At 45.2% G+C, this 26,068-nt stretch overlaps 1 protein-coding gene across 1 annotated transcript in view; it reads right to left on the reverse strand.

The window, feature by feature from the left end:
* Positions 1-1,071: 1,071 nt before the first annotated feature.
* cab39l (calcium binding protein 39-like) overlaps positions 1,072-26,068 on the reverse strand; it is a 72,993-nt gene continuing 47,996 nt past the window's right edge. The window contains exons 4-9 of the mRNA XM_084316014.1: positions 21,483-21,601; positions 19,113-19,281; positions 15,948-16,007; positions 14,650-14,715; positions 14,261-14,404; positions 1,072-2,692 (exon numbers count right to left, since the gene is read on the reverse strand). Of these exons, the coding sequence (XP_084172140.1) occupies positions 2,513-2,692; positions 14,261-14,404; positions 14,650-14,715; positions 15,948-16,007; positions 19,113-19,281; positions 21,483-21,601 (738 nt within the window). The 3' untranslated portion in view covers positions 1,072-2,512. The remainder of the gene's footprint in view (positions 2,693-14,260; positions 14,405-14,649; positions 14,716-15,947; positions 16,008-19,112; positions 19,282-21,482; positions 21,602-26,068) is intronic.

A 26,068-nucleotide genomic window follows, 5' to 3' on the forward strand; every position in this document is an offset into this window, starting at 1 on the left:
AGGAACCACTGGGTTCTGAACGCCGACCGACGAAGATGGTTTTGGTCAGATAGTGTCTCATTTTGATTTCAAATCACAGTATAAACACAATGGTCTCAAGGAGACAGGTTTTTTATATCGTTTTTGTAACTTCTACATTTTATGGGTTACTTGTGCATTTTCTTTTCTTCACAGCTAGTTGGTGAACTTCGGACTTCCTGCGTGAGATTTGGCGTCGCCGTGGGGAGGGTTTCCCAGAACATTCGAAGCTCCAAGTAGATTTTATTTTTGTCTAAGTAGGGCAAGTTGTTATTCATATAGCTATTGCAACGGTTAGGTTAAAAGCAAATATGACACTTAGATACGACACTCCTCCATCGATTACGAAATCGCTACGTCCGAAAAGAAAAACATTCATGATTTGGCGAGTTCACAAAAGAGAAATCTCAACACAGCAATGCGAATGAGTAGCACCCCCCCCCCCCACACCAGTTCCGTTGCCATGGTAACGCCACAGCGGAATACCACCGAGCGACTTCCGTGGAGCAGCTGCATCGAAGTCAAACGTCTCCGTCTACAGCGTAGCTCGGGCGCTGCGAGGATGATCACCGAACACGTTCCGCGCTAGAATGTACTTCCAACCGAAGGATTGAACTTGAACCTTGAACTTGATTAAGCCCAGAGAAGGATATCGAAAATATAAAAAAAAGAGGGATGGGGGGGGGGGGGGGGGGGGTGGAGAAAAGAAAAAGGCACCTCTGAATGTTGTTTCCATGACGACAAGGATCCATATCAGAAAGACAAATGAGTTACAGTACATAAGACGTAAGAGAGGGGGGGGCTACTTCAGAAGGGTCCTGGCGGAGTCGGCTGGTAATGTTTTTGGCGCCACTGTTAAAACGTTTTTTTTAATAAAGATGATAAGTTCAACTCTTTTAGCTCAGATTATTGTAAATCGAAAACCAACGTGGAGTTGGATAAATACAAACGATCTGCGATGGTGTCATTTGAGAGAATAGTGGGTTGGCATGACAACAGGCATTCGTTAAAAAAAACATCCAATTTGACAAAATGATTCAAATAATCAAGAAATACCGTACATAAAGTCTGTATTATTATTAGTATTATTATTATTATGCTGTCTGGCTAACAGAATAACCCTGCTTCTCATAATACCCCTTAAATCGGTGTACAACTGTATACATAAGACAGAAAATGAAACACTGTTAAAAAAAAATAAACAAAAATCACAATCAAGCCCTGTGAAAACAATAAGCTTGAAGAAAAGATAAATCATATTATTTAAATCACACAGAAAGTGCCATCAGCCACCAGCAAAAGAGAACCAATGGTTAAAAAATGATTAATGGTAACCTCGTTGACTGGTCTGATTTGTATTTACATTAAAGGCATCCTACCAAAATGTAAAATATTTTGCCCACTTTAAGTCTAATTTCTAATAAGTAACATGGTGAGGTTGTGTTTTCTTAATATTCAGGTTCAGACGACAACATAGCTGCTTGGAATATATTCACTATTCACACAGCCATATTAGGAGACAACAAACTAACCACTAAGAATTTGATCAATACCTTTTCCAATGACAGCCATGTTAAAGAGGGACTTGACCAAATATGTAGTCAATTAATTTTGCACATAATCTCACACACATCCCAAGACTAATCAGTTTTGCACACATTAAAGTTAAAGAGTGAATGAGTTTGAATATGGCCACCAGTGATGTCATCAGGGACACTGAATCCTTGTGTTGTGTTAATTACAGCTCACTTAAATGATGTAGATGAGAAAAATAGCAACACCTTGTCTTATAGGGACCTTACACAAGGATTTAGTTTTGGGATGTGTCTGAGATGATGTGCAAAATAAATCAGCATTGTTTTTTTGATGAAATGCCCCTTTAAAGCCGCTGCTGCTGCTGTGGGCTAAGCGGCTCTTTTCACAGTAGCCATTTTAAATGTCCTCGTCATAAATGGGTAAGCAGAAGTACTGTAGAATCACAGAGTAGAATATTAATTCATGAGTCTCCATGATGAGTGAAAGGGCTCATTAGTGAATTATCCAGGAAACAGTGAGAACCCAACCAGAGAAAGTGGTTCCGAAAGTGTATTCCTAAGAATGGCAATTTAAATAGAACTACAAATATGGCCGCATCTGGTTAATTTCTCCCCCCAGCCTATGTGCCGTTTTTGGGCCAGACCTTTTTTAACCATTGGTTCTCCTAGAGAGAAAATCCACTGCCTCCAACCCCACGCATTGTGGCACTACACGCTACTGATAATAATAATGATAATAACAATAATGATAATAAAAATTTAAAAAATCATGAAAGTAAAAATACAAAAAAGAAAAAAACAATAGATCAGTGATTGAGAACTATTTTATAGAACCAATAAAGACAGAAGAAAAGACCAATCATGTCTTTAAATAGAACTATTATTGTTAATGGATTTTTATTTTTTTCATCTCTACCTATCAATAAAAAGTTAAGGGTCAAGGTTCAGGGGACGTTTCTCTACGAGGCCGGCTTCTTCAGATCCCGGATCTGTTTGATAAGGTAGGTCTTCTCGTCGTTGAACTGCTCGTCGTCTGTCCGGTCCTTCTGGAAGTTGCCCAGGAAGTCCATGAGCTTGGTCTGGTTCTTCAGCAGGATGTCCACGATGGGCTGCGTCTTGTTGGGGTTCGCCACAAACACCTGGGGGCGCCAAAAAGCAGGGTCAGAGGGGGACACGAGACGACAGGCGCCCAGGTCCTCTCAGACACTCCCCCTCACAGCGGGACACCAGACGCCAGGCGCCCAGATGCTCTCAGACACTCCCCCTCACAGCGGGACACGAGACGACAGGCGCCCAGGTCCTCTCAGACACTCCCCCTCACAGCGGGACACCAGACGCCAGGCGCCCAGATGCTCTCAGACACTCCCCCTCACAGCGGGACACGAGACGCCAGGCGCCCAGGTCCTCTCAGACACTCCCCCTCACAGCGGGACACGAGACGACAGGCGCCCAGATGCTCTCAGACACTCCCCCTCACAGCGGGACACGAGACGCCAGGCGCCCAGGTCCTCTCAGACACTCCCCCTCACAGCGGGACACGAGACGCCAGGCACCCAGATGCTCTCAGACACTCCCCCTCACAGCGGGACACGAGACGCCAGACGCCCAGGTCCTCTCAGACACTCCCCCTCACAGCGGGACACAAGAGACGCCAGGCGCCCAGGTCCTCTGACACTCCCCCTCACAGCGGGACACAAGAGACGCCAGGCGCCCAGGTCCTCTCAGACACTCCCCCTCACAGCGGGACACCAGACGCCAGGCGCCCAGGTCCTCTCAGACACTCCCCCTCACAGCGGGACACAAGAGACGCCAGGCGCCCAGGTCCTCTCAGACACTCCCCCTCACAGCGGGACACCAGACGCCAGGCGCCCAGGTCCTCTCAGACAGCTCCCCCTCACAGCTGGTCCAACTCCTCAACATTTCAAAAGTGGAGTCTTGTCCGCTTACTGGCCGCTGCCACCGTTAATCCAATGAGACTTGAATGACATGTTCTAATCAAGACGTCGGCAAACATCAGTTGACATTTTGAGAAGTTGGACCATTTCAACAACTTTGTTTTACTGGGTCACAGTGTTAGATAACCGCTTCACATTTCAGGATTAGTCTATACATTAAAGACTTGGAAGGAGGATTAGTCTATACCTTAGAGGATTAGTCAATACATTAACCTCTTGAGCCCTAGCCATATGTTCAGAACATTTTCCTAAAAGTACATACCTAAGTAAATGGAAGATTACTCCACTTCTACAAGGTCCATTTGCATGTATCTAGGGACATCTATGGACCTCTGGGAATGTATTCCCAGTGTCAGAAAAATTGTGTCTGTTACTATGCTTGAGTAAATTGTAATGAACCAAAGGAGAATAAACAAATAAAAAAAAAATCCATCTTTGACGGTGAATAACACCAGTGTCACTCACCTACAGGGAAACAACTCCTCAAAACGTACAGAGGGCCTCTCATATCCGTGCTCTCTATCTCTGACATGCTGTGTCAGTTTCATCGGGCCAGCGGTGTCACTCACCTACAAGGAAACAGCTCCTCAAAACGGACTGTTCTAATGTGCTTACTTCATATATCTATTCTGTTCACATATGTGCCTAGTGCCTACCACTTGTATCTATTGCTATGTTCGCCCATCACAATCACGCGAGCAGTCTAACGTCTCCCTGTCTCCCTGTGAGTGGCTGTCCCGGAGTGATGACCGGAGTGCTGGACGTCCCGTGATCACACCCACCCAGGATGCGACCCTCTCTGCGTGCCCCCCTGTCTCCCTATCTCCGGCTGTCTCGTAGTGACGACCGGAGTGTTGGACGTCCCGTGATGACCGGGAGGATACGACCCTCTCTGCGTCGCCTCCTGTATCCCTGTCTTCGGCTGTCTCGGAGTGATGACCGGAGTGTAGAACGTCCCGGGAGGACGCGCCCCTGTGCCTCAAATAGATCCGCTATCAGTTCTATCTTTAATCTTTTAAAATGTTCAGTTGCTATCACTATCAGCTCTATATTGAATTTTTCAAAATGTTCAGTTGCTATCGCATGCACTCATCTGTGTTTCACTACACACATGGGTGCATGCTTACCAACTGTTCGCCTGTTTTTAATGCAACATGCAACACTACTATCACCGACATCTAAGAAGGGAGACCCCCCCCTTGAAAGGCCCTTCTAAGGTTTCTCTCCTCCACATTGCCTGTAGTGCATTTTTTCCTATTGCTAGGTTTTACCTTTGCGTGGGGTATGTCTGGGAGTGTTGCATTTATTTATTTTTCATTTATTTAAATTTTTTTTGACCTTATGGTATACTTGTTCTTTTTCTTGACTTATTGTGTTGTTTCTTCTTGACTTGTTTAAAGAAGACGTGTCTCTGTTAAGCACTTTGAGCTGCATTCTGTGCATGAAAGGTGCTATATAAATGAAGATTATTATTATTATTATTGACAAATTTAGAGAGGTTAATACGGACTGTATTGATCTATTAGTGATGTGAAATTAATCTTGGCCCGGTACCGATCGGGCTTAAGAGGTTAAAGGTGGAAAGGAGGAGTAGTCGATACCTTAACACATTGGGTGCCACGCCCCTTTGCCCAGATAACCCCTTGAGTGCCAGCGCTTTAGTCAATGGGAGGTCGGGGATATTTGCGAACGCTTAAACTATATCTTAAATTATGGCTATAGGTCTAAAACACCCCTCGCTTGCTTGCAGTCAACATGTACAAAACGGATTGTTTTTTCATTGGTACATTTCCGTTTTATACCGTTTTGAATACGAGTATAGTTTCGGAGAGTTCTAGTAATTTCAGAGAAATTCCGCGATAATAGCCCTTTAGTGGAATACACAAAACACGTAGTCATTTTTCGGCTGATTTATGAATAGTTTTCAAATAAATGCTAGATTATCGATGGTATGGCGGCTGAGTGGCGCAAGGCGCTCGCCACTAACGCAGGATATGCTGGTATCGAGCCCAGCTCTCTGCGTTGCTACCGGCTTGGCCGGCCTTCATACTAACACAATTGGCAGTGTTAGGGGTGGGAAAGCCGGTGGGTGGGGATTGGACATTGTGGACAGAGACTCCTACAGGTCGGTTGGGTGACGCCTGTACAGCAGAAACAGGAAGTATCGGGGGCAGCGTGAGCCTCCCACGCGTTACTCCTCGCCACTGAGAGTTCGAGCTGTCTGGTGAAAAGATGCAACAGGCTGCCTCCTTGTGTACCGGAGGGGACACGTGATGCAAGGCTTCTATCCTCACTACAGCCACCCAGTGGGAGGCATAGTCTAGCAACGTTCAAGACAGGGGAGGGAAGAATTGGAATCACGAAATTGGGATGGGAGAAAAATAGAAAAATAGGAGAAAAAGTGGATAAAAAATAAAGATTATCGATAGTATGTGTACTTATGCACGCTAGAGAAGCGGGCTGAAAAATCTATTATCCATGACCTGGTCAGCGCTAACGTCATACACGCACACACACACGTTGTGATCGCTATGAAAAAAACATCTGATTAACTCAATACTGGTAAAATAGAGTCCTTACCTCACATCATGTTCTGCAAAAAGATTAATCCAATTCCTGATCGCCATTCCAAATATTGATCGCGTTTATTGATCCAACGTTATAGTCTGAAACACATAATCGAAAGCTGCTCCGAGCCTCCCCAGTGAATGTGGTAACAGACACTGCTTGCCAGAGATGGGGAAACCCTGGACCAGAGTTTTTTCCTGATGCACATGGCCCCTCAATCCAATCCAATGATGTGCATTACCATCCGGGAGACGATAGGCGGTGGTATTTGCCCTTTTCGAGCTCAGAGCCATTCCCAATGATAACGTCAGGCTGGATGGATGAAAAATTTATGGATATCGCTAATAAAAGAAATAACGATTAAATAATGAGAAATCTCGTCATTGGCACTCAACGCATGGCGAGTTAGGGCGAGAAATCTCGTCGTTGGCACTCAAAGTGTTAAAGGAGGAGTAGTCAATACCTTAAAGGGGACATGCATTGCTATTCCTTGCACTATTTGGGAAACTTTACACAATTCCTGTGAGTCTATGGAAGACATCTGTAAGGTTTTCTTCAAAAAAATTCATCGTTTTATATTTCTAATGAAGTACTCAAAAGCATAATTTTTCAGCTTCAGGATTTCAGGCCGTAATTGGATGGGCTCCGCCCATACGCGCTTTCAGTGACAGTCACCCACACAGCGTGATATATACGAGAGAGAGAACGAGCAAGCGAGAGAGAGGAGAGATGAGTCCCGACCAGTGGCGGCTGCTGGATTCTTCTCCACTAGGGGCGCTATACCAAACATTTTGCAAACATGTACAAGGCACGCATTGGCGAATATTATCACCATTGCCATCGATCAATATATGATCACAGTCAGTCAAATGCAACCACGTTTCCAATAGCCCAACACAAACACGCACAGCTCTCTCTCTCTCTCTCTCGCTCTCTCTCTCCCCCTCTCTCTCCCTCTCCCTCTCTCTCTCTTTCTCTCTCTCTCTCTCTCTCTCAGATCGATTCAATAAGAAACACATATGTATATATTGTCATTTTAAACAAGTTACCATTCATTGTCTGAGTGGTTATGCTCCACCCGCGGCGAAATTAGAGAGAGAGAGAGAGAGTGAGAGAGAGAGAGAGAGAGAGAGAGAGAGAGAGCGAGAGAGAGAGAGAGGGGGGGAGAGAGAGAGAGAGCGAGAGAGAGGGGGAGAGAGAGCGAGAGAGAGAGCGAGAGAGAGAGAGACCGAATTAAATCACTGTTTACGTGGTCCACTCACTGTTGTCCCGACTCCCCAGACTGTTGATGTATATCAAGCCGGAGGGCTTGATAAAGTGTATAATCCGCTGTTGATGATGTATATCCAGTCCACTGTCCAGACTGCCATATAGCTTGTTAGCTGTTAGCAGTTAGCACCACACAACAAGTAGTTTGATTTCTTTGTCCATTTCCGCGTCGAACAGACTGCAAACTACCTGGCGTTCTATCGCCATGCTCTAAGACAAACTCTAACCTTAACCAACTTTGAAAGAGTGCCTAAGCTTAACCGTCGAAAGAACTTGCAGTCACGCTCTAAGACAAATAGCTGACAACAACAACTCACAACAACACAACTATCTCTACCTAGAAAACCTAAAATCGGAAAAAAAAAGTGGCGTCGGCCAATCAGAGAGCGTCTCCGCGAAATGCGGCTACGGAAAAAAAAACTGACGTCGGCCAATCAGAGAGCGTCTCCGCAAAATGCGGCTACAGAAATTCTTGACGCTGCTGCCTAGACCACTTCAAATCGCGCCCAGATTCCAACATAGTCATATTTCAACGCACAACGCGTTACGCACTGATTGGCTGCGACGGATACAGCGATCAAACAGTGACGCGCACTCAGAGCGCTATTGCGTCTAGCCCGGGCCGAGAAATACAAAAAAAAAAAGTGAGTCACTTCCTGTTCAGGAAAACGAGTATTTTTTATTTTATATATTAACGTTATATTGTGCATTGGAAACACAAACATACTTAAAATGAGTAAATATTATTCATTTTAAAACATGTTTATATTATTTATAGGGCTATAAAACAAAAAACTAAAAAATAATTTTTCTTGTTCTTCTCTCATAACCAGGGCAGGGCCTGAGGGGGGGCGGCGCCCGAGCGCCCCTAGTGGCGAGCCGCCACTGGTCCCGACACACACGCAGTCAAGTTTGTGTGTAAATGCTCCGACGAGGGAGAGAGAGAGAGGAGAGATGCGTCCCAGACACACACGCAGTCAAGTTTGTGTGTAAATGCTCCGACGAGGGAGAGATGACTCGCACACATTTTTACACACACTTCTGCACGGTCCCGCCGGTCCCCCTCTCTCTCTATCTCTCTCTCTCCCTCTCTCTCTCTCTCTCGTTCTCTGCCTCTGTCAAAACCCGTTTGAGGAAGTGTCGGGTTACACTATGCGCTACAGCCATAGAGGGGGCGTTACTGCAGATCATCTACTTGCTACATCGCATTGCGAGTCAAATCAGAACAGGTTAGTTGAGTGAGGGAAGATCTCGTGAACTCGAGACTAGACTGATGAGTCAATATAATTAACAACACAGACCACATTGATATAATCCCCAATTGCTAGGAATCAATGCTAAACACTGGAAAAGGCCATTTATAATGCATGGGACCTTTAACACTTTGAATGCCAGCCACGACATAACACGTGTTAGCAGCCCGCCCCCTGAATGCCCAGCACGATAATTAGCGTGAAATTTTTTTTATTAGCGATCTGAATTCATATTTCATCAACCGAGTCTACCGTTGGGAAACCAGCCCCACCAGGCGCTCAGATGTGAAAAAAGCGCCCCCTATCGTCTCCCAGATGGTAATGCACCCTTTTGGAATGGACTCAATGAAAAAAAAAACTCCGGAATCCACATTTTACTTCTCACGCATGTACCCCGAGCCGCTCAGAGTCATTGTGGACCATCAGAACAGCGTGTAATATGTCTTTACAGTACGTAGCATTGGATCAATAAAAGGATCGATTTTTGGAATGGCGATCAGGAATTGGAATAATCTTTTTGGATACCATCTGATCTCAGGTAAGCAATCTATTTTACCAGTCTTAGGATAATCAGACCTGTTTTCACGGAGATAAAAGCTTTTCCCCTATGTGTGATATGGCTGTTTGGCTGTGCGAGCGATCAGGAACTAAGAGAATCGATTTTCAGCTTGCGGCACCAGCGTGCATACGTACACATATACTATCGATAATCTAGCGTTTATTTGAAAACGATTCATAAATAGGCCGAAAAATTACAATGTTCTAGAATATTCCAGTACAGGGCGGTTATCACGGAATCTTTTTATTTTCCGTGAAAACGAGGGCTTTTCAAAATGTTATAAAACGGAAATTAACCGAAAAAAACAATCCGCTTCGACAATGTTGACTGGAAAATGAGTAATTGATAAGCGACGGGCAGATTAGACACATAGCCATAATTTAAAACATAGATTAGGCGATATTAACGCTAACATTGAAGTGGTTGATGGGCATTCAAGGGGTAAAAAGGAAAACACGGCCGGCTCTAAAAGTGTTAAAGGAGGTAGCCGATACGGCGATACCTTAACACTGTCCCGGCCGCGTGTATCACTTCCGCAACGGATTTAGTGGGATTTCGGTTTCCGGGTTCGCCTGATTGGCGGCGACGGCCACGTGACACGCCGTGGCACGCCCCCGCGGCAGCACCAGGCTTGCCGCTGCGCCCTGCTGTGGCGACGCTCGCGGCGGCGTCTCTAACAGTAACAGTAAGAAGCATTTTGGATAAAAGTATTCTGTACTTCTGTATGACAACAATGTATGCCTTTCAAATGTTCACTGCGCCCTGCTGTGGCGACGCTCGCGGCGGCGTCTCTAACAGTAACAGTAAGAAGCATTTTGGATAAAAGTATTCTGTACTTCTGTATGACAACAATGTATGCCTTTCAAATGTTAAATGATAAATGATTAAATGATACACACTGAAATCTACGCTCTCTCATCCTGCTTTCCACAACGCGACAATATTATCAAACAGCAGCTCTGTCATTGAAGTGGGAAAAGTGAGCATTAAACAGCTGTTAAAAATAGAGGTCACGCTGTTCAGTATAGACAATGTACAATGTTCGATGCAGAATAGAAGTAACCGAGTTACCATACAATATACAATATACTATGCAATGTACTACTAATATACAATACGGCTCACTTTTCCCACTTCAATGACAGAGCTGCTGTTTAATAATATTGTCGCGTTGTGGAAAGCAGGATGAGAGAGCGTAGATTTCAGTGTGTATCATTTAATCATTTATCATTTAACATTTGAAAGGCATACATTGTCATACAGAAGTACAGAATACTTTTATCCAAAATGCTTCTTACTGTTACTGTTAGAGACGCCGCCGCGAGCGTCGCCACAGCAGGGCGCAGCGAACATTTGAAAGGCATACATTGTTGTCATACAGAAGTACAGAATACTTTTATCCAAAATGCTTCTTATTGTTACTGTTAGAGACGCCGCCGCGAGCGTCGCCACAGCAGGGCGCAGCGAACATTTGAAAGGCATACATTGTTGTCATACAGAAGTACAGAATACTTTTATCCAAAATGCTTCTTACTGTTAGAGACGCCGCCGCGAGCGTCACCACAGCAGGGCGCAGCGGCAAGCCTGGTGCTGCCGCGGGGGCGTGCCACGGCGTGTCACGTGGCCGTCGCGGCCAATCAGGCGAACCCGGAAACCGAAATCCGACTAAATCCGTTGCGGAAGTGATACACGCGTCCCGGCCAACCACGTGTTTGGGCGCCATGCTTAACACATTGAGTGCCAGCCACGAGAAATCTCGTTATCTCATGCCATGCGTTGAGTGCCAGGGACGAGAAATCTTGTTATTTTATTGTTATTGCTTTTATTAGCGATATCCATTCATTTTTCATCATTCTAGCCTCACGTTATCATTGGGACTGGCTCTGAGCTCGAACAGGGAAAATACCGCCCCCTATCGTCTCCCGGATGGTAATGCACCCATTGGATTGGACTGAATGAAAATGCATGAGAAAAGAAAACTCCGGAAACCACATTTTACTTCTCAGGCATGTAACCCGAGACTACTGCAGTCATCGCCGACCCTCAGAGGAGCGTGGATTATGTGTTTCCAGTACCTAACGTTGGATCAATAAACGCAATCGATATTTGGAATGGCGATCAGGAATTGGAAAAATCTTTTTGCAGAACATCTGATGTGAGGTAAGGAATCTATGTTACCAGTCTTGGGGTAATCAGAGTTTTTTTCACAGTGGATCACAACGTGTCCCCTATGTGTGTATGTGTGTGTGTGTGCGCTGACCAGGAAATAGATAATCGATTTTTCAGCCCGCTTCTCTAGCGTGCATAAGTACACATATACTATCGATAATCTAGCGTTTATTTGAAAACGATTCATAAATAGGCCGAAAAATTACAACGTATTTTGTGTATTCCACTAAAGGGCGATTATCACAGAATATTTTTTTTTCTGGAAATTTCCAAAAACATCCGTTTTTCAAAATGGTATAAAACGGAAATGTACAGATGAAAAAACAATCCGTTTCGTACATGTTGACTGCAAGCAAGTCATTGATAAGCGACGGGCGTATTAGACACATAGCCATAATATAGAATATAGAAATAGCTCCGCGAAAATCATGAAATATCGGAAAATCAGTCTAAAAAGGCTGGCATTCAAGCGATAAATCGTGCGCCCCCCTGCGGGCACTCAAATTAAAGGGCCAACCACGTATACGTGGTAAACTCGTTTTTGCTTTTATTGCATTTTAATATCCTACTCAATGTCACGGAGCGGCACTGCAGATATACCCTACTCTTGGGATTCGGAAAAGTGCATTACCGGCCAGATCCTGGTAGTGGCGCTGTCTCGAGAATGCAGTGTTCCCTGTGGCAGAACGGATGTAGCTTTTTTTCCAGTCTGGGCTACTTTTTCTGTTAGCCTGAAGCTATAGCCTCACCAGATCGCATGGAATACTTATTGCGACACCGAATTCTGTATGCAGTAAAGGAATATAGCATCAGCCAATGGACATATCGATCTACCAGATGGCGATCAATAACTGGGAAATCCTTTTTGCAGTCCAACCGGCCACAGGTAAGAGCGATTTGACGTCAATTACAGCCCGATTGGGCCTTGCTCTCATAGCCATCCACCCGGTCAGCGAATGAGGCTACTGAGGCTAATGCAGTTATTGGTAATCAATAATCAGAAACGACTTATCCCGCCCCCCCGCGTGAACACTTAAGGCAACCAACATGCACTTCCGCGTTTCTCTGATTGGCCGAGCGCCTTCCGCGCTTCTCTGATTGGCCGAGCGCTAAGCTCCAGGAGAGAGGAGAGAGGCTGAAAACCCGCAGTTCTTGCCCGACTGATGGGAGCCGAATCCCGGATCCGATTTTTCTGATGAATACCCCCAAAACATGGAGGTCCCGAATGCATGGAAGTATTGATTGCGCCGTAACGAATCATTAAAAAAAGATACCGTTAACTGGAATATGTTGTGCCTTTACACATAAATTGGATTATGTAATTGGTTTGTCATGACAAACAAATAAAAAAAATCGCGATTTACCCGGTGGCTACAACAACACAGTGACTACATGCATGCATGTAAAGGCACAACATATTCCAGTTAACGGTATATTTTTTTAATGATTCGTTACGGCGCAATCAATACTTCCATGCGTTCGGGACCTCCATGTTTTGGGGGTATTCATCCGAAAAATCGGATCCGGGATTCGGCTCCCATCAGTCGGGCAAGAACTGCGGGTTTTCAGCCTCTCTCCTATCTCCTGGAGCTTAAGGGGGAGCTTAGTATTCCTGCCTCTGAGGAGCGCGTCGCGGCTCATGCGCGTGCTCGGCCAATCAGAGAAACGCGGACGTGCATGTTGGTTGCCTTAAGTGTTCACATGTGCCCCCCACTGGTCGGTCTAGGGAGCCCTGAAGTCTATCAGATGCTTCCTCCGAGACATACTGTAGGAGACAGCCAGCAGCATCTTTTCACCTGCCAACGTGGACTCTCATTGGTGAGGTGTAACGTGTGGGAGGTCACCCTCACCATCTCCCTCCCTCGCTGATCATATGCATTTTGATTTTTAACTCTAGCTTGTTATGGCCGAAACGCCAATCGATTTAACGTTATTAGCTTAGCACCTTGTAACTAGCTTTGCAGGAATTAGCCTAGAACATTTCGGTATATAGTTAATATTCACGACGCTATAAAATGGGAACGTATTGATGAAAAAATAATTTCTTTATGGCATATTGAAGGGAAGGTTTATAGTGTCAATTGACAATGACAATGGACACATAGCAATAATATAAAATATAGATTTAGCTCTACAAACAACCTCACGCACAGTGAATACACAGTGAAAGCTGGCCTTATAGAGTGAGATTAGACGGATGCCAATGGCCCCGAAAGTGTTAAAGGAGGAGTAGTCAATACCTTAAAGGAGGTAGTCGATACCTTAAAGGAGGAGTAGTCGATACCTTAAAGGAGGAGTAGTCGATACCTTAAAGGAGAAGTAGTCAATTAAGGGAGGTAGTCGATACCTTTTTTTCTTTTTATCCACTTTTTCTCCCATTTTTCTATATTTTCTCCCATCCCAATTTCGTATCATCCAATTCAACCCTCCCCTGTCACGAACGCTGTTTCTTGCCTCCCACAAGCCGGCTGCAATGTGGACTAAGTCATACATAGCACAAGTCCCCTCCGGTACTTGAGGTAACAGCAGTCGCATCTTTTCACCTGCGCAGCTCGATCTCTCAGTGGCGAGGAGTAACGCGTGGGAGGCTCACGCTGCCCCCGACACTTCCTGATTCTACTGCGCAGGCGCACCAACCGACCTGTAGGAGTCACTGTCCACAACGCCCGATCCCCACCCATCAGTTTCCCACCCCCTAATACGGCCAATGTGTATTAGTACGGACGACCAGCTAAACTGAAAGCAATGTGGAGCGCTGGGCTCGAACAGGCGAGCCCAGCGTCTCCAGTATTCGTGGCGAGTGCCTTGCCCACTACGCCACGTAGCCGCCACAGGAGGTAGTCGATACCTTAAAGGAGGTAGTCGATACCTTAAAGGAGGTAGTCAATACCTTAAAGGAGGTAGTCGATACCTTAAAGGAGGAGTAGTCAATACCTTAAAGACGTGGAAGGCTTCAAACTGGATGTTGGGGCTCTTGTCTCTCAGCAGGTTCATCATCAGCTTGAGGTTCTCGGGCTTACTGATGTAGCGCGTCATCACCGTGAAGTTATGTCTGTCCAACAAGAGCTCACCTAGCAACTGGTAGGAGGACAGAGGAACACATACAGAGACATGTGGAGGAAGGAAAGGAAGAAAGACAAAAGAGACACAATGAGAAAGAGAGGAATAGAAGTGTATGAGAGGGAGAAATAAACAGAATGAAAAAGAGACACAAGACGAGAAACAGTGATTAGTCGTCTGCCAGACGTGGCATCATTGTACCGTAATTCAACAAACGATAAAAGACGATCCTGTATTGATTTGATAGATCAGAGGGTCCAGACCTTGAGGGACTGTCTCTTGGTGACGTAGTTCTCCGAGTGGAGCAGCTTCTCATATTCTGTAAATACCTGCAAGGAGAACAAGACACCCGGTCACATGACACCCTACTTCCTGTTTCCACACCTGGAATGCATCCGATTGGATAAATGACATGATGGTGCTCTAGTGCGACATCTAGTGGCTGAATGTTATCTATAGCACCTGATTGGATAAATTACATGCTGGTGCTCTAGTCTAGTGTGACATCTAGTGGCTGAATGCCATCTAGAACACCCTTAAAAAAAAACCTTTTAGGTGTAAATATGTGTTTTATGGCGACTCTTGGCTTCCATCTTGGAGTTCCAGAACACAATCAACAACGCTGTTTCATCATCACTGTTCAGTGTAGCTGTTGTTACATCATCACTGTTCAGTGTAGCTGTTGTTACATCATCACTGTTCAGTGTAGCTGTTGTTACATCATCAGTTCCAAACATTAATCTAATTAGGGAACAGGAAGGAAAATGGCTGCCGCTCCCCATTTGGTACCAAGTCTAAATGTCTTCTACGCACTCTTTGCTACATCAATTATTTTATGGTGTAACATATAACTAGATTAGATATATATATATAACATATAACTCCAGTTGTGTCTCAGGGTGTGTGTGTATGTACAGTGTGCGTGTCTACAGTGTGTGTGTGTGTGTGTGTGTGTCTACAGTGTGTGTGTGTACAGTGTGTGTGTACAGTGTGTGTGTGTGTGTGTACAGTATGTGTGTGTACAGTATGTGTACAGTGTGTGTGTGTGTGTACATTGCGTGTGTGTGAGTGTACATTGTGTGTGTACAGTGTGTGTGAGTGTACATTGTGTGTGTTTACAGTGTGTGTGTGTGTGTGTACAGTGTGTGTGTGAGTGAGTGTACATTGTGTGTGAGTGTACATTGTGTGTGTGTACAGTGTGTGTGAGTGTACATTGTGTGTTTACAGTGTGTGTGTGTACAGTGTGTGAGTGTACATTGTGTGTGTACATTGTGTGTACAGTGTGTGTGAGTGTACATTGTGTGTGTGTGTGTGTGAGTGAGTGTACATTGTGTGTGTGTGTGTGAGTGAGTGTACATTGTGTGTGTGTGTGTGCGTGAGTGAGTGTACATTGTGTGTGTGTGTGTGTGTGCGTGAGTGAGTGTACATTGTGTGTGTGTGTGTGTGTGCGTGAGTGAGTGTACATTGTGTGTGTGTGCGTGAGTGAGTGTACATTGTGTGTGTGTGTGTGTGTGTGCGTGAGTGAGTGTACATTGTGTGTGTGTGCGTGTAGGTAACTTACAGCATCATAGTTTTGTTCTAGATATTCTGCCACCAGAACCTTGTGTCTCGTCAGTAGATCCTGTCAGGAAAGAGAAAGAGAAGAAATCAATCAATACGAAAGACGAGTTATAGAACCTGAAACACTGTCCTTTACTGAAACACTGTCCGTTACAGAATCATACTAAAATGTATACCATTATTATTGATAGAATATACCGGCATTCTACTATTATTACTATGTTCTACTCTATTATTATTTCCCCCTGCCTGTACCTCCCCTCCCCCATGCTGATCTGACGCCTGCATTTCCCCAAGCGATGGATAAAAGGGCGCTTGACTGGTCTATGAAGGGCAGGAGGGCGGAGCTTGACTGGTCTATGAAGGGCAGGAGGGCGGAGCTTGACTGGTCTATGAAGGGCAGGATGGCGGAGCTTGACTGGTCTATAAAGGGCAGGAGGGCGGAGCTTGACTGGTCTATGAAGGGCGGAGCTTGACTGGTCTATAAAGGGCAGGAGGGCGGAGCTTGACTGGTCTATAAAGGGCAGGAGGGCGGAGCTTGACTAGTCTATAAAAGGGCAGGAGGGCGGGGCTTGACTGGTCTATGAAGGGCAGGAGGGCGGAGCTTGACTGGTCTATAAAGGGCAGGAGGGCGGAGCTTGACTGGTCTATAAAGGGCAGGAGGGCGGAGCTTGACTGGTCTATAAAGGGCAGGAGGGCGGAGCTTGACTGGTCTATAAAGGGCAGGAGGGCGGAGCTTGACTGGTCTATAAAGGGCAGGAGGGCGGAGCTTGACTGGTCTATAAAGGGCAGGAGGGCGGAGCTTGACTGGTCTATAAAGGGCAGGAGGGCGGAGCTTGACTAGTCTATAAAAGGGCAGGAGGGCGGAGCTTGACTGGTCTATAAAGGGCGGAGCTTGACTGGTCTATAAAGGGCAGGAGGGCGGAGCTTGACTGGTCTATAAAGGGCAGGAGGGCGGAGCTTGACTGGTCTATAAAGGACAGGAGGGCGGAGCTTGACTAGTCTATAAAAGGGCAGGAGGGCGGAGCTTGATTAGTCTATAAAAAGGGCAGGAGGGCGGAGCTTGATTAGTCTATAAAAGGGCAGGAGGGCGGAGCTTGATTAGTCTATAAAAGGGCAGGAGGGCGGAGCTTGATTAGTCTATAAAATGGCGGAGCTTGACTGGTCTATAAAGGGCGGAGCTTGACTGGTCTATAAAGGGCAGGAGGGCGGAGCTTGACTGGTCTATAAAGGGCAGGAGGGCGGAGCTTGACTGGTCTATAAAGGACAGGAGGGCGGAGCTTGACTAGTCTATAAAAGGGCAGGAGGGCGGAGCTTGACTGGTATATAAAGGGCAGGAGGGCGGAGCTTGATTAGTCTATAAAAGGGCAGGAGGGCGGAGCTTGATTCGTCTATAAAAGGGCAGGAGGGCGGAGCTTGATTGGTCTATAAAAGGGCAGGAGGGCGGAGCTTGATTAGTCTATAAAATGGCAGAGCTTGATTGGTCTATAAAGGGCAGGAGGGCGGAGCTTGATTAGTCTATAAAGGGCAGGAGGGCGGAGCCTGATTAGTCTATAAAAGGGCAGGAGGGCGGAGCTTGATTAGTCTATAAAAGGGCAGGAGGGCGGAGCCTGATTAGTCTATAAAAGGGCAGGAGGGCGGAGCTTGATTAGTCTATAAAATGGCAGAGCTTGATTGGTCTATAAAGGGCAGGAGGGCGGAGCTTGATTGGTCTATAAAGGGCAGGAGGGTGGAGCTTGACTGGTCTATAAAAGGGCAGGAGGGCGGAGCTTGACTGGTCTATAAAGGGCAGGAGGGCGGAGCTTGATTAGTCTATAAAAGGGCAGGAGGGCGGAGCTTGATTAGTCTATAAAAGGGCAGGAGGGCGGAGCTTGACTGGTCTATAAAGGGCAGGAGGGCGGAGCTTGATTGGTCTATAAAGGGCAGGAGGGCGGAGCTTGATTAGTCTATAAAGGGCAGGAGGGCGGAGCTTGATTAGTCTATAAAGGGCAGGAGGGCGGAGCCTGACTGGTCTATAAAGGGCAGGAGGGCGGGGCTTGATTAGTCTATAAAAGGGCAGGAGGGCAGAGCTTGATTAGTCTATAAAAGGGCAGGAGGGCGGAGCTTGATTAGTCTATAAAAGGGCAGGAGGGCGGAGCTTGATTAGTCTATAAAATGGCAGAGCTTAATTGGTCTATAAAGGGCAGGAGGGCGGAGCTTGATTAGTCTATAAAGGGCAGGAGGGCGGAGCCTGATTAGTCTATAAAAGGGCAGGAGGGCGGAGCTTGATTAGTCTATAAAAGGGCAGGAGGGCGGAGCCTGATTAGTCTATAAAAGGGCAGGAGGGCGGAGCTTGATTAGTCTATAAAATGGCAGAGCTTGATTGGTCTATAAAGGGCAGGAGGGCGGAGCTTGATTGGTCTATAAAGGGCAGGAGGGCGGAGCTTGACTGGTCTATAAAAGGGCAGGAGGGCGGAGCTTGATTAGTCTATAAAAGGGCAGGAGGGCGGAGCTTGACTGGTCTATAAAGGGCAGGAGGGCGGAGCTTGATTGGTCTATAAAGGGCAGGAGGGCGGAGCTTGATTAGTCTATAAAGGGCAGGAAGGCGGAGCCTGACTGGTCTATAAAGGGCAGGAGGGCGGGGCTTGACTGGTCTATAAAGGGCAGGAGGGCGGAGCTTGACTGGTCTATAAAGGGCAGGAGGGCGGAGCTTGACTGGTCTATAAAGGGCAGGAGGGCGGAGCTTGACTGTTTTTTTAAACTGTGGATACCAAACAGAGAAGGTAAAGACGACTTTGAACTGAACAGTAATCCAGAACTATTTTATTGCACTGTAAAAACTGATTTTATATGTCTGCACTTTGTGCTCATTTGATGTCTATTCTACTATTTTATTGCACTGCACTATTTTACTCTGTCTATTTTATCTTACTCTTTTTATTAATGTCTATTTAAAACTGAATCAAACCATAAACAAGGTGGCCTGTTGGGATGTTAGATCCTAATGTGAAAAACTGATTTTATATGTCTGCACTGTATGTGCACATTTTATGCCTGTCTTTTTTTCTGTTGTGAAGCACTTTGAGCTGCCGTTTCTGTATGAAAGGTGCTATACAAATGAAGTTTATTATTATTATTATTATTAAAAAGGGCATGAGGGCGGAGCTTGTCTGTAAAGGGGGCGGACCTTGAAGGTGGCGAAGGCGTCGGAGGCGATGTCGAAGGTGGACATCTCCACGTAGCCGAAGAAGGCCTGGAACTGGTCCGAGAGCAGCAGCACCTTGGCCAGGGGCTCGTGACGGATGCACTCCCTCAACATGATGCCACAGTTCAGTGCCACCGGGGGAGCCTCGTACCTGGAAGAGGGGGGGGGGGGAGGGAGGGAGAGCGATGAGAGAGGGGAGATGAGGAGAGAGAGAGGGGAGATGAGGAGAGAGAGAAACAGACAGACAGGGAGGAGGGAGGGAGGAGACAGGGAGGGAGGGAAGAACAGGGAGAGAGAAACAGACAGGGAGAGAGAGGAGATGAGGAGAGAGGAGAGAGAGAGAGAGAGAGAGAGAGGGGAGATGAGGAGAGAGAGAAACAGACAGACAGGGAGGGAGGGAGGAGACAGGGAGGCAGGGAAGAACAGGGAGAGAGAGAAACAGACAGGGAGAGAGAGGAGATGAGGAGAGGGGAGTTGAGGAGAGAGAAACAGACAGACAGGGAGGAGACAGGGAGGGAGGGAGGAGACAGACAGGGAGAGAGAGAGAGAGAGGGGAAGGGGGAGGAGATGAGGAGGGAGCGAGAAACAGACCAAGGAGAGATGTCAGTATTATACACTAGATCAGCGGTTCTCAAACTACGGTCGCGACCCAAAGCGCATTGGGAAGGGAGAAAAATCAATACATATTTTTTTTATAAATCAATATATATTTTTTATGTTCTGGCAACATATTTTGGCAAAATATGCCTCGTTTTATAAATGTGTATTGATAACATAGTGCTGTAATAAAATGTTCTAATAAATATGCATGATCAAGTCAACAACGTGTGCTTTTATTTTGAAAATCCTTAAACGTTGAAATTATGCGATACATTATGGGGTGGGGTCGCCAAAAAGAATCCTAAATAAAATGTGGTTGTGGTATAAAAAAGTTTGAGAACCCCTGCACTAGATCATTCCACATTATCTGAAGTCTTGTACCCACAAGTGTGCAGTGGACCATTCAGATTCTGTTCTGTGAGAGAGTTGTTGAACCCGTTTAAGAATCGTTATTCTGTTTATATAATATTGAATTGGTTCCACATTCTTCTTTCTCTGGGAAAGTAGTCTTGAGTTATGGACCTGGTGTTGTGTATTTATGGTTTCATTGTATCATAATAAATCTTACTGGTGTTCTGTATTTATGGTTTCATTGTATGGTAATAAATCTTGTGGTTTCATCGTATGGTAATAAATCTAGTTTATGTTTATCCGCTGTGGTTTCTCTGGGTAATGTAATAGTGGTGCTGCCTTCATCCCCTTGTTTTGTTATTGCAGACATAACCCACACACACAAACACACATAAACACAAGCCGAGACATTAATGTTGCGGCGGCGTTCTGGAGACGGACCGGGAGCAGATTAATATGTCTTGCAGTATATCCCCCCCCCCCTTCACCTTTCAGGTAATACATTTTTTATTTTTTTTTAATTATTATCTTTCCCCCCCTCCTTTTTTCCGATTTTTCTCCCATCCCACTATTTAGTCGTTATGCCAATTCCCAACCCCCTTCCTGGTTGTTGCGCACTTCCCCCCTACTGTTGGTCCGGGAGGCCGGAGACTGTCACATGCTTTCCTCCGACGCATGTGCAACCAGCCTGGCAGCGCAGATTCTCACCGGGAGAGTGTAACGTGTGGAAGGTCACACTACCTCCCTCCAGATCCTACCCTCGCTGTGCAGGCGCCCCGACCGAACTGTAGGGGTCACTGTCCACAACGCCCAGGACCCACCCATCAGCTTTCCCACCCCTAACACTGCCAATTGTGTTAGTATGAACGACCAGCCAAGCTGATAGCAACGCCGAGAGCTCCACTGTCACAAATCCACTGTTTATAAAGTCCCATGATGGTTATGATTGTGTTTATCATAAAGTAATGCGTGCAAAAGGTTTTTATAAATACAGGTGAATATGATTTGAGGTTTGTACGTTTATTGTTCAAAAAGCTAAGAAAGGGATTAAAAGGAGATGTAGGATGTGTGTGAGAGAGACAGACAAAGAGACATACAGACAGATAGACAGAGACAGACCAAGAGAGAGATACAGACAGAGACAGACAGACAGATACAGAGAGAGAGATAAAGAGAGACAGATGGAGACCGACCGAGAGACATAGACGGACATATACAGAGACTGACAGAGAGAGAGACAGAGACACAGAGAGAGACATTTAGTAATTTAGCTGACGCTTTTATCCAAGCGTCAGTCATTTAGACAGAAAGAGAAAGAGACAGATACAGAGATCGAGAAAGAGAGAGAGAGAGAGAGAGAGAGAGAGATACAAGATACAAGAGAGACAGACAGACACTCACCCCTTCAGCAGGATAAACAGCACCTCCTGGTGGGAACAGAAGTATTCTACAGTCGGGCTCCGGGTGCCGATCTGTCTCCTCAAGATGTTGTTAAAGATCTGACACACATCCTTCTTCCCCTGAGAGAGAGAGAGAGAGAGAGAGAGAGAGAGACACACACACACACACACACACACACACACAGAGAGAGAGACACACACACACAGACACATACACACACCACACTCAGAGAGACACACACACACAGAGAGAGACACACACACAGAGAGAGAGACACACACACACACACACACACACTTCAGTTAAAAGTAGGTAGGAATATACTAGTCACACCTATTTAAAACTAGAGGCTATACGTTAACCTAGTCAGACCTTACATTAACCTAGTCAAACCTTACATTAACCTAGTCAAACCTTACATTAAACTAGTCCAACCTAGGCAACCTTTACTATCAAAAGAGCCATTTTGCCCCCTCCTGCACGAAATAAAATTCACCTGGAAACCTATTTACCCTTAAAATTAAGATAACAGTGTATAACGTTATATATATTACAGTATAGAGGGGGATTGGAATGTATTCAAAAGCTTATTTATATGTACCTATTGTTATTTTTCGTTCTGTCTGTTCTGTTTCTCAAGTGTCGGAGAGGAGACGGGCAGAAATGACAGCTGGCACCAAATCCATTCCAAATAAGAGACAACAGACCCAGTACTTTGTTGGTGGTGTGAAAATATGCCTACAAACATTCAATATCTTTGGAACGGTTTGTATTCAATTATATCTGAATCGGGAGATTAAGAGGCTGGCTAGCTGTACATAAAGGCTGGCTGTACAGTGCGCATAGAATATGGCATCTATTATTGAAATTAACGAATACATCTTTTTCTATATTTAATATCGTTTCAGCACTTGTGGAGAGAACTAGGTCGCAAGGTTGCCCTGACGACAGGCAGCTGGACTGCCCTGACGACCGAAAGCTTTGTTACCGTCACTTGCGGGGGGGTTCCCCAGGCTGGCAGAGCTGGCAAAGTCTGCGACATTGGTACCACCCGAACGAGTGTTTTTGGACCGATTGTGACCAGGCTGCATGCGCTCCCGTCTGACACCCCGGGACCATGCGAGTCAGCTGAGACAGGCTATTTATGTTCTATGTAGGCTATCTTGTTGCAAAATAATAATAATAATAATAATAATAATAATAATAATAATAATAATAATAATAATAATAATAATAATAATAATAATAATAATAATAATAATAATAATAATAATAATAATAATAATAATAATAATAATAATAATAGCCTAGGGCGGTTGGGTGGCGTAGCGGAGATTGCGCTCGTCACCAATGCAAGAGACTCCGGTATCGAATCCCAGTCTCAGCATTACCTTCGACTTGGGCCGGCCGTCGTACTGGCTCATTTGGCAGAGTCAGCGGGTGGAAGTCAATGGGTGGGGATTGGACGTTGTGGACAGCGACTCCTACAGGTCGGTTGGGGGACGCCTGCACAGCAGAGACAGGAAGTATCGGGGGCAGCGTGAGCCTCCCACGCGTTACTCCTCGCCACTGAGAGTCCGCACTGTCTGGTGAAAAGATGCGACAGGCTGCCTCCTCGTGTACCAGAGGGGACACGTGATGCAAGGCTTCTATCCTCACTACAACCGACCAGTGGGAGGCATAGTCTAGCAACGTTCAAGACAGGGGAGGGGAGAATTGGCTATACGAAAATTGGGATGGGAGAAAAATAGAAAATGAGAAAAAGTGGATAAAAAAAAATATAATAATAATAGCCTCATTGAAAATACTCCTGTTGCTTAGTACAGTTGGTTATTTTAAGCGTTTTATGCACTTATGTTATTTAGTTGGACATTTTCATGAGTAGATTTTTTGTTTATTTATTAATTATAAAACAGTGTTTAGAAATTGTTTTGTTAAATACATGCTTTTGATTTTTTTGAGTGGGAGTTTTTTTTGTTCGCTAATTTCTCGCCACATATCAAGCAGGTACAGGTAAGCTTGCATCGTTAGTAGTGAAAGCAAATTAATCTGTCCATGCGGAATGAAACCCTCTACTTTATTTATCCATGGTTATCTTATTGGGGGGTTGGAAACTTGGCCACCTGCAGACAGCAGGGAGAGGTCAAAGTCAAACCTTACCATAACATTCTCAAATTTTTTAAGACTAGAGTAGATGCTATACGTTAACCTAGTCAAACATTACGCTAACCCTAGTAAAACCTTTTTAAAACGTAGACGTTATACCTTTCCTAGTAAAACCTTACTACTAAATGTAAGACACTCAACGTATTGGGGGCACAGAAGCTAAAAGCAGATTTCCCCAAGTTCATTGTTTAGCCTAGAGGTTGCCGTTTGGTGGCATTACAGAGTCTACCTTTAACCCTTTCACCACCACACTACAGACGGTTAACCTTTCACTACCACACTACAGAAGGTTAACCTTTCACTACCACACTACAGAAGGTTAACCTTTCACTACCACACTACAGAAGGTTAACCTTTCACTACCACACTACAGAAGGTTAACCTTTCACTACTACGGTTAACCGTCTGTAGTGTGTTAGTGAAAGGGTTAACCTTCTGTAGTGTGGTTATGAAAGTGTTAACCCTTTGTCGTGTGACAGTGAAAGGGCTCCAGACTAACTTTTTTCACCACCGTCCCGGAACCGTCCCGAAATACAATTGTTACCGTCCCAAAGTGAATGTAAACCGTCCCAAAAATCTATATGTTGTATCTTTACTTTGGTTTTTCCATCTATAGTTGTTATTGCCATAAAGACACCATTCAAATTATTAGGAAATAAATAATAATTTTTATTTGAAATAATTATTTATTTGAACAATAGGCACATTATATCAACAGGTAACAACAAAACAACCAAAGCAATAACAATATTGAAAGACCTTTCTTATTTTATGGTCAGTAATAGTGTGTGTGTGTGTGTGTGTATGTGTGTGTGTGTGTGTGTGTGTGTGTGTGTGTGTGTGTGTGTGTGTGTGTGTGTGTGTGTGTGTGTGTGTGTGTGTGTGATGAATGAGAGCAAGCATCAAATCTCAGTCTCAAGAATCATTATGATAAAAAATATATATACTGTATATATATATATTGTTAGTGTTAATGATGTCTTGTAGATTATTATGGATATTTGTAACTATTATTTTAAGGACTCATAGGATAGTTTAAGAAGTAATAAAACATGTAGTGAAAAGTACAGAAATCATCTGACATATCTAAGGGCGTCAAAGTGTCAAATTTCATGGATACTGTAAGGAATACAAGTGTGTTCATTCAGCCATAGTTATTCCAAACTGAACATTTTCGGTGGCAGCATAGTCATTACAACAGACATTTGAGCCTCGTGGATTCCGTACTTGTGTGATGTCACACCAGGCAGGAAGTCAAGACACACAGTTGTAAGCTAGAGCATAGATATGAGCTGCGTGATTTTCTTTCTCGTAGCGACATGTAAACCAATAGCCAATAAATGTGAAGTTAACTTTGAACCTCGGTTGTCAAGCCTCCTCAATATAACAGATACACCTAGCTAACATGGGGCGGGCTGCTTTGAGCACACGCACACACACACAGGACTAACGTTAGCTAGCAAGCAGCTATATAGCTAAAACGCTAACTAGGAGCTAACTACTGTATACAGTTCCAGTAGACTAACATACACCTCTGTGATTTAAATGTGTCCTTACCTTAGACTCGAGGGTTGTACTAGGGTTGGATGCAGTTCCCCGTTGGTCGGTCTGTCTGTTTTCCATCTTCTGCTGTGTTTAACGTTATCTGTTTGCGAGTGCTCCCTTGACTGATGGCCAGTATCGCAGGAACTTTTATTAAACATTCTATATGTTCGTGGGTCTTGTGCAGTGCTCTCGTGGCACTGACAACAAAGCAAGCTCCGTTTGCCAGTGCAGTGATATGCGCACCGACAGTCGGCACATATCGTCCCCACTGCGTCCCGGGGGCGTCCATGCTTTCTACAACGGAGTTCGGCGATTTGCGAATCTGATTGGCCACTTGCCCATTTCCGCGTCGAACAGCCTGCAAAGCACCTGGCGTTCTATCACCATGCTCTAAGACAAACTCTAACCTTAACCAACTTCGAAAGAGTGCCTAAGCTTAACCAGTGTAGACACTTGCGGTCCCACGATTGGGCGTACATGTCACATGACCAGAAATGAATCGCCGAACTCCGTTGTATTTGGCATACAAGCGTCCCGGGGAGGATTTGTGTTTGTCCCAAATAAATATTTGATAGTCCCCGGGACGACGGGACGGTGTTAGTCTCGAGCCCTTTCTGTATTGTCGCAGTAGCCTTCTGTAGTGTGGTTGTGAAAGGGTTAACCCTTTGTCGTGTGGCAGTGAAAGGGTTAACCTTCTGTATTGTCGCAGTGAAAGGGTTAACCTTCTGTAGTGTGGCAGTGAAAGGGTTAACAGTCTATAGTGTGGTAGTGAAAGGGTTAACCTTCTGTAGTGTGGTTGTGAAAGGGTTAACCCTTTGTCGTGTGGCAGTGAAAGGGTTAACCTTCTGTTGTGTGGCAGTGAAAGGGTTAACCTT

The sequence above is a fragment of the Notolepis coatsorum genome, assembly GCF_963971535.1.
Source record: "Notolepis coatsorum genome assembly, chromosome: 1".
NCBI lineage: Eukaryota > Metazoa > Chordata > Actinopteri > Aulopiformes > Paralepididae > Notolepis > Notolepis coatsorum.